This window comes from Mauremys reevesii, unplaced genomic scaffold (assembly GCF_016161935.1).
Source record: "Mauremys reevesii isolate NIE-2019 unplaced genomic scaffold, ASM1616193v1 Contig44, whole genome shotgun sequence".
NCBI classification, from domain to species: Eukaryota; Metazoa; Chordata; order Testudines; family Geoemydidae; genus Mauremys; species Mauremys reevesii.
Genome location: NW_024100856.1, coordinates 283,889 through 293,481, shown reverse-complemented (window position 1 = coordinate 293,481; position 9,593 = coordinate 283,889). Strand labels below are relative to the sequence as shown.

At 51.5% G+C, this 9,593-nt stretch overlaps 1 protein-coding gene across 1 annotated transcript in view; it reads left to right on the top strand.

Annotated features, from left to right (window-relative positions):
- The first annotated feature begins 1,258 nt into the window (after nt 1-1,258).
- LOC120394250 (C-type lectin domain family 2 member D-like) overlaps nt 1,259-9,593 on the top strand; it is a 75,172-nt gene continuing 66,837 nt past the window's right edge. The window contains exons 1-3 of the mRNA XM_039518487.1: nt 1,259-1,322; nt 1,979-2,083; nt 6,251-6,438. Coding sequence (XP_039374421.1) covers nt 1,259-1,322; nt 1,979-2,083; nt 6,251-6,438 — 357 coding nt within the window. The remainder of the gene's footprint in view (nt 1,323-1,978; nt 2,084-6,250; nt 6,439-9,593) is intronic.

Here is a 9,593-nt window from a genome sequence, read left to right as displayed (position 1 = left end):
GGACTCAACAGTTTTTACCAGCCAAGCCACATTCCTGGGAAAGCTCAGATGTGGATTGGCATCTTCGCTTAGGTGGTTCTTGATTGGGCACTTAACTTTGCAAATTCCTTTCTAAAGAAGCTGACCAAATGCCTTACTAAGGTTATTTAAAATCAAGCCAGTACACAGCCAATATTCATAACTTCAAATACAAAAATGATACATGCATACAAATAGGATGAATAGATTCAGTAGATCATAACCTTTACAGAGATATGTTATATGACATATGTCGCATAAAACATATTCCAGTTATGTCATATATACATTCATAAGTATATTTCCATAAAGTCTTATGGGAGGCACTGTCACAGACTGCAGCCAGGAATCAGGGTGGGCATAATAGGGCAGGGGTTGGGGTGAAACACTGACTGCACCCCAGGATCAGTGAGATGGGGGCAGGGCCGACTCTAGACAGAACTTCTGTTTACATTCCATTCCCAACGTGTCTTTAAATGTAAACAGAAGTTTACAGCACCCCCGGGCCCGCTGGCAGCGCCCCTGGGCCCGCTGGCAGTGCCCCGGGGGCCAGGGCTCGAGCACCGCACACAGATATAACCTACTGCCTATGCCTCTGGCTCCTAGGGGCAGCCAGGGAGGCTCTGTGCACTGCACCTGTCTGCAGGTGCTGCCCCCACTGCTCCCATTGGCTGTGGTTCCTGGTCAATGTGAGCTGTGGGGTTGATGCTCGCGCTGAAGGTAGGGGCAGTGTGCGGAGCCCCCTGGCTGCCCCTGCGCCTAGGAGCCAGAGGAACATCTTGCTGTGGAGCTGGCTGCTGTGGCTAATTGGACTTTTGGTTGAAAACCAGGTACCTGGCAACCATATCTCTTCTCCACCCCCACCCCCCGCCTTCCTGATGGGTGGGGCCTGTAGCAGATTAGGTCTCTAAAGCCCTTTGCGGTGTAGGGGCCAATGGGGCTAAGGGGGTTTAATCATCATGGCACCACCTCTAGCAGGGAGTTGGGCTGCTGGGCAGGGAATGAGAAACCACAAATCACCCTGCTTGGTCTGTTTCAGCTTCCACATTGGCTGGAGAGTCCAGAACAGGGAGCGTGAGCCAGGGTCAGGATCCCTGCCCCAGCTTGGCCTCACTGCTGCCGCTGAATTGGACCCAGTCAGACAGAGGAGCTGATCCCAGCCCAGCATCGGCAGCAGCATCTGTAGCCTGAGTGTCGCTGAGAGACAATGGAGTCAGCAACTGGGGCTGCTGAGAGTGAAATGCCGCTGCAGTGGGGGTACCATAATGGTGACAGTGGACAGCAGGAGACTGTCGGGGAGCCAGGTAATGGGGTGTCGCTGCCTGGGACCAGGCTGGAGAGAGACCCTGAGGCTGCCCCACATGGGGCCATGTTCTCAGTGGCAGCAGCCAGTGCCCAGCAACCCCCTGTCCATGGGCAGCAGGGACTGGATCTCCCCCCGGGGCTCTCAGGGCACCGATCCCAGCTTACAGCTGCTGCCTGGCGCACACAGCAGTGCCCGTGGGGCTGGGTGCATCAGACCCCCTGTGACAGCCCTGGCCCAGCTCTGCCTTGTTCTCTCCCCGTTCTGCAGTGTGTGGCCAGTGTGAGACCCCAGTGTGCGGGGACAGGCGCACTCGGCAGCGTGGGCCCAGCCAGCGCTCGGCAGGGGGCAGAGCAAGGGTGGGTATTGGGGCAGCTTGAGCTCCTGCCAGCAGAACATGTGGGTCCTTGTCTCTGTGCCCCTGAGCTCACCAGGCCCCGTGACAGCCTGGCTGGGGGTGCCCGGGAGGGTGCTGGGCTGAGGAAGGAGGGACTGTTCTGCCAGCCCCAGCCTGCCTGAGCCTCCGGGCTCCTCTCCCAGAGCGTCTGAGGGAAGGAGCCATCGACAGAACGGGGCATGTTCTAGGGCAGCTCCAGCCCTGGTGCTGTCAGTGAGACGTGTCCTCGCGGCCCGGCCTGACGGGTCTTTGTGTTTCAGAACCTCCTCGTAACTGCAAGACACACAAAGCACGTACCATCATCGTAGCTGTTGTCCTCACCTCCGTGTCCTTGGTTCTGATCGCTGCCATCGCTCGTCTGGCAGGTGAATTTCCAGTGCCCTTCTCCCCCCCTCCCCCCCCGCCCTGTCTTTCCCTCCCTGGAGCTACCGTAGTCAGTCTCTCCTCATGGCCTGTCTAGCTTCAGCAGCTGGGCCAGAGGATTCCTGGAGGATGTTCCTTGCAGACCCTTCTCCCGCTCCCTCCCAGAGACCCGCATGTGAGGCCTCTCTCTGCGTCGGGATGAGCGGATCCATGTTAGCTCCCACCCGCAGAACTTGCAGCACTTTGGGCCCAGGTCCCCTTTGCCATGCCCCATGAGCAGTCACTTCCTGGGGGTGGTTGACGGGACAAGATTCAGAGCAACAATGAGCCCTTTGCCTGCAGCATGTCACCCTGAGGTACCAGCCAGGCCTTCCTGCATTGCCGGGTCATGCCCAGGGCCGGGCTGAAATGAGCCACAGAATTCAGTGTCGACACCTCCATTATTGCAGCATTGAAACTCACCCCTTGAGGACTGTGGCAGTGAAGGGTCCCTTAGCTCCATTCACTCCCCCGGTTTGCACAGACAGTGCATGTTAGTGCAGAGGGCGGCTGTTTGTGGTGAATGTGAACCCTGCTGTATCTGCCCAGTAGCCTGGGGAAGAGGGTGCTGTGACATGCTCCCAGCAGGGGATTTCTCTCTTTCCCTGGGATTGGATCACTGGACCCCAGGAGGGTTTAGCGCTGGCAGAGGGGGTTGAATCCAGGTCAGTCTGCATTAGGAATCCTCTGTGCTGATGTAATGTCAGTGGAGGTGAATTGGTACAAACTGCTAATGTAGACAAGCTGGTGCAGCCAGGGGCTTGCCATGGTGCAGTTCACAGCAGTAAGTTGCCGCATGGCTCGCTCTGATTCCAGTGCATCTACACCAGGGGTGTGCACTGGTGTAACTATCTCACCCAGAGTGCACTGGTGCAAACTGCCCTGCTATCGGTAGGCCCTACTCCCAGCTCCCTGCTGTAATTTCAGGCTGTTGGAATGGGCAGCATTGGCTCACACAGTGCAAGGCAGCATCTGTGAGTTTGGGGTTGCACTTACAGGTGCAGGAGCACCCCAGAACCTGTAGCATTTTGCAATGGGGACACAGGGTGAAGGGGGCACCAGTTAGAGGCCCCAGAACTGAAAGCTCCTTGCTGTATTGCTCTTGTGCAATATTTAAAGGGGCCTAGTAGGCCTGGCAGCCCCTCCCCTGGGGGCCTACACAGTCACATATCCAGCACTCTGCAGAGGCTGTGAAATTTGAAATTGTGCTGCTCTCAGCTGCAGCTACTCCCTAAAATGAGTGATACAAATTATACATTGAAGAGATGTCTTATGCACGGACTGCTCTGCTCTGCTCCATTCCATGTACATGAGTGCATGGCTCTGCACCATTATCTGTAGGGAAATACATGCCTTGTGCACAGGCTGCTTGTTCTTGGATCACAAAAAAAAAAAAAAAAAGGCTTCAGCACCTAATGTTCTCCCAAATTTAGAGATGGGGTGTGTGAGGTAATACCTCTTACTGGACTGCCATGGGGCTCCACTCACCACAGAGGGTACCTCCTGCTGGTCACTCTGGGGATCGGCTCCTTCCAGGTGCTGGGCCTCCTACTGTTACTCACACCTTCTTGTCAACTGTTTGACATGAGCCGCCCTGATTACCACGACAAAAGTGACTTTTTGTCCTGTTAATAGCCCACTTTAATTGAATTGTCTCTACCACCCCCCACTTGATAAGGCAACTCCCATCTTCTCATGTACTGTTATATAGATCTTCCTAATGTATTTTCCACTCCATGCATCTGATGAAGTGGATTATAGCCCACAAAAGCTTATGCCAAAATATATGCCTCATTGGTTTTGTTCCTCCTTTGGTGGTCTCTCCACCCATTGTTCTCTCTCTCCAGGAGCTCCAGCTCCCTCTGCGTGACCAGGCAATCTGTTCGCCACTTCCCCAGTGGCTGGTAGGGAACCTGGGCCTGCTTTGTACTCCAGGTTCCAGTTCAGGGACCCTAGCCAAGCTCTGCACTAATCTGTACCTTGCTGCTTATCACTGGAGCCTTGCCTTGCCTACATCTTTTTTCTTCTTTTTTCTCCCTCTTTTTCTTTCTTTGCCAGCCCAAGCTCCCTCCTCCCGAGAGGTGACCACAGTCTATGTCCCTGCAGTCCCTTTCTGCTCTCAGCTCCTCTGCTTTATACAGGCCTCTCCTCTTCCCATCTGGCTGTGCCTCATTTAATCAATCCCTGCTGCCTGGCTCTTCCTCCAGGTGCAGCCTGGGCAGTTAATTGGCCCATTTAACCAACTTAACCCCTCCCAACCTTGTGCAGGGCAGACATCCCATCACGTGGACCAACTTCTGCTGGTGCAAGGAACAAGCTTTTGGGCTACACAGATGCTCTTCTTCGGGTCTTGCAAAGGTTCTCAGGGAGTCACAAGGTGGAACAGATTGTTTAGAATAAGTAATTAACGTGCATTCTGAGGGACCATTCAAGGTGGAGTGGCTCATTAACACCTCTGCAGACATAAAACAAAACAAGGGGGCTAGTGGGTCATGGATTGTAATAATTAGCCATAAATCCCATGTCTCAGTCCAGGATTCTTAGTGTCTAGCAAAGTTATGACTTTAAGCTTCCAGGTTTGTCTTTTGAAGGTGTTGGGCAGGTTTCCTTTGAGGATGAGTACTGAGAGGTCAGATATCAAGTGATTACTTTGTAACAAGTGTTCAACCATGAGTGATAGTGGTTTTTTTTTATAATTTTTCTGAGTTCATTCAAGAGTGTTATGATTGTCTGGTTTCACCCACATAGTAGTTGTTGGGGCATTTGATGCATTGGCTGAGGTTACCCCAGATGTTGTATAGGCATGTGTGGGATCCATGCATCTTGAAAGGTGTGTTGTGTTGATAATCATAGTGGTGGAGATACAACTGCAGGTTTTTCATCTGTTGTCCTGGCAGAGTCTAGTGTCGCTTTGAGTGGTTGTGTCCTGATCTGTGGGGAACTTGCTTCTGATGACGTTGGAGGGTTTGAAGGCCAGAAGAGGGGGTTTAGGAAAGATTTCTTTCAGGATGTGGTCCCCCCAGAGTATGTGTTGTAACTGTTTAATGATACCGCACATGGGTTCCAGTGTGGGGTGATAACTCAGGGTGTGCGGTTGGGGGGGTGTCTTGGGGTATTTGGGTTAGCAGCTCTTACCATAGTGACCCTAACAACTGTCTTTGGCTACTCATCCACTGCACTGGCCTCTCACAGGTCTCCTTCATGGTTTACATGGTTGACCCCACTGCTGCGCTCTTGGGGCATTGAAAGGGCTCCAGTGAGGGTTTCCAACGAGTTTCCTTCTTGCAGTGCTATGTGGGAGAAGAAATGGCTCTACATAAGAGATGAATCAAGTTAAAACGTTCCTGGTCCGTCAGTGTCACAGGCCCTCTCCTATTGCTTGAGTTCTGATGCCTCCTAGTGGCCATTTTGTGTCCCTGACTGAAATTACTTCACATCCCTCAGCTATTCACCTGCCTTCTATTCCTCTGAACGTGCGACTGTTGGTCTTGTACCTGGGATGAAATGCTCTGAGCTGTGACACCCCTAGGCTGGGTGTGTCCCTTCCTGCCAGGCAAACATAACCTGGCAAACATCTCCATCACCCTGCGTCTGGCTGTGCTGGATGGTCCGGGCAGCAGGTGTTCAGTCTGGTGAAGGGAAGGGAGTTCGTTCCATCTTCATCTCAACCTGCCTCTCCTGGGAGCCGAGCGCAGAGCAGGGGAGGAGAAGCAGCCCAGGCCCCAGGCTAGCAGGATTCTTTGGGGTAACAGACCTGGCAAATCCATTTTGAATTTGATCTCTTATCTATTAATTATTGTCCACCCCCACCTGATATCTGTCCCCTCCTCTGCAGCTCCCTGCCCACCCCTGCTCTGACACTGAGCTTGGGCCCAGCTCTGTGCTGGGTTTCATAGCATGAGCTCTTTGTAAGCTGCATCCCTGTTGAATAGGAACCCAAGAGAGTGAGGCCAGGGTCAGATAACCCCCATCTGGGGCTGGATTCCCAGTGTCCTCCTGGCTCCCTCATGCCCTCCCAGCACCTGCCAGGGTTCGAGGTGTCTCAGAAGCCTGGGGCTCATCTCCCCGTGTTCTCCTCATGGCCGGGCGGCAGGTCCCACTCACACCACATGTTACTGTCTCATTCTCAGTGCTGAGACCTAAGCTTCAGTCAACTGATCTGGGGCCCCCTGCTGTGCCCTGCTGCCTGGTCGGCTGGGTGGGGTACCGAGGGAAATGCTACTATTTCTCTGAGACTGAAGGGAACTGGAACTACAGCTGGAGCAACTGCTCCTCCCTCGGTGCCTCCCTGGCTGGGATCGACAGTGAGCAGGACAGGGTGAGAGACTCTCTCTAATTGTGATACACTGGCCTTGGCACAGCACCAGCTGCAGTAGGACCTGGGGGCGAGGAGCAGCTCTGAGCCCTCTTGTGCTGGGAGGACGGAGCGAATGAACAACCAGCAGCTGAATCCCAGCCCTGGCTAGACCCAGGGCTCCCCTACGGTCACACCCAAACACTAGAGATCACCCACTCTCAGCTGCCCCCACCCTTCCGTAGGAGACAGCCCCTCTAGGGCTGGGCTGGCTCGGGCATCTCCTGGCCTGTTGGCTGCCTGGAGTGGGATGGAGAACACAGCCAGTGCTCCTGTTCTGGGGGTGAGAAAGGAGGGGCCAGCTGAGGATTGGGGGCTGGGGGGCTCCTCTCTCACTAGCTGAGGATGGAGAGCAGTGACTCAACCTTTCCAGACCACTGTACCCCTTTCAGGAGGCTGATGTATCTTGTGTACCCCCAGTTTCATCTCACTTAAAAACTACTTGCTTGCAAATACAGCCGCTATTACTGACAAAGTGCTGCCTTTCTCACTTCTACCATATAATTATAAAATTAATTGGAACAGAAATATTGAAAATACATGTCAGTGTACAGTACATAGAGCAGTATAAACAAGTCAGTGTCTGTATGAAATGTTAGTTTGCACTGACTTCACTACTGCTTTTCATGTAGCTTGTAAAACTAGGCAAATCTCTAGATGAGTTGATGTGCCCCTAGAAGACCCCTGCGTACCCCCAGGGGTACACGTACCTCTGGTCAAGAACTACTGATGCAGAGGGTCTTCTCACACTTCCCCTTCTTGGCTGAGGATGGGGGTTTGGGGGCCTTCTCTCAGCAGTGACCACTCCCTTTTCAGATTGACCCCCTCCCCTCCCTTGACTCCCTCCCTCCTCCAACTTCCTGTGGTGAGCCGCGAGTGCTCTGTGAGAAGAAACCTCTCTGCAGAGAGCTCAGACCCAGCAGCTGCCCCCAGCCCAAGGGAACTTGGGGTGCGAGTGACTGGGAGCACAGGGGCGGGGCTGCTGTGTGCGGTGGGAGAGTTAATACTGCCTGGGTGATCTTGTGCTTTGCAAGAGAGGGGGAAATCCAGCATCCTTCTGAAAATAAATTGAGCCCCTTCAATGTGTGACTGGGATTCTCTACAGCACAGAGCCCTGTGGGGACGGGGCACCAGAGCTGTGGCTGATCCATAATGTCCCTTGGCTTTCTTTAAGATGTTCCTGCTGTGCTATAAGGGTGTCCATTTTTATACCAATAAACTATCAGGATCTTATTAAAGGGGACAAGACATTTGTCACATTTATTGTAAATACCATAATAAAATAAAGATAACAGTAAACAACATTGTTTGGCTACTTATTTCTATGATTACTTATATATATCCATTCACACAATCATTCATACAAGTTCTGTATAGATATTATAGTTACCAGCCTAAAGTTGCTTGTGACAGAATACTGGCCAGGTATCCTGTACACAAGAGTGGAGCCGAGTCCGGGTCAGGTGCACCTGATGCTCCTGGAGGCTGGCAGCAGAACCATAGACTCAAAGTCCTTATTCTTCAGAATCCAGTTTTATTGCAATAAATTTCTATGTCAGTCCATGAGAGTTGCTTCCTTCTGCTTTTGCTAAATCAATCAGCAGGTGGCTGGCTCCATGCTGTCAGATATTTCTTTTTTTTTTTCTTCCTTTGAGGTGTTGGGGTGGATACCAGTTTGCCCTCCGGGGGTCATCTGGTTGATTCCACTTGACACTTTCTTCCGCTGACACTGAATTCTTCAGGCTGGTAACTCCCTAACCATTCATTCATCATTTAAACTAGGCACTCATTCACATACACTCTTTAACTTAATTACATTTATTTTACTGTCTCTTTACCTTTTGGGGTGTTACCAATTTATGTGAGACTCCCTGTCTTTTAACATTAAAAATAAAGTGAGATGAAAATGAACGTACAGAGGGTGGGGGTCTTTATCTATATACTATAATAGCCACTGTTTTGGCTTACCGCGGTGGTTACAAAGTAGTAATTACACAGTTTTGCCTGAGGCACAGAGTCAATTGACAGCTTGCCTGCTGAGTCAATTAACCAATGAGCAGCTTACAGCGGCCATTACAAAGTAAAGTAGCGACTACAAAGTTACAAAGAACAGGCACTTAGAGTCAATTGACGTTTAACAAGTTTTATACAAAGTATCTCTGAGCAGGCTTCACACAGACACAGCTGGTGGCTTGCAGGTTAGAGGCTAAATCTTGGGAATCACATTGATTTCTAATGTAAACCTTTTAATTGTAAAGTCTCAAATTATTTCTAACAATCATTTTTCATATATATATATATATACACACACACACACACACACACACAAACCATGTCTAATATAAACCTTCTTTAATATTCCTACAGCCACTTCCAACAAAAAAGTACCAGGTCACTGACCCATGAGATTCAGCCTAGTTCATTCCTTGCCACAGACCCCCTCTAACTCAGCTCACCTCCTGGGCTGCCTTCTCACCTGAAGCTCTGCAGGAAAGTTACAGCTGAAGGACAACACCAGAGCCAAGCTTCCCATTAGAGGGAGGTTTTATGTTTCTTCCCCTTATGGGCCTTTCCTTGTTAAAGGGAACCACATTGACACTGAGGCTTTGGCTACACTTGCAAATTTGCAGCGCTGCAGCAGGATGTGAAAACACACCCTCTGCAGCACTGCAAATTGCGGCGCTACAAAGCGCCAGTGTGGTCAAAGCCCCAGCGTGGCTGGGAGCGCAGCTCCCAGCGCTGTCCGTTATTCCCCACAGGGAGGTGGAGTACGGACAGCGCTGGGAGAGCTCTCTCCCAGCGCTGGCGCTTTGACTACACTTAGCGCTTCAAAGTGCTGCCGTGGCAGCGCTTTGAAGCGCTAAGTGTAGCCACAGCCTGACTCTCTTTAATTCTGCAGCTTCCAAGTCTCAGGCTCTGCTGAAGGGAACAGCTGTGGCTGGATAAGAGGCAGCCGGATTATTTCTGAGACATGTGGTGCTGAGTTCAAATGGATTTGCCAGAATGAAGCTGCCGTGATATAAACAGTTGGGTCTGAGGATCCCATTTGTGTCTTTGTAATGCGCAGCATCCTGGGTTTAGTCTCATGGGGTGTGTCATAAACAGATAGTTAAGGGTTA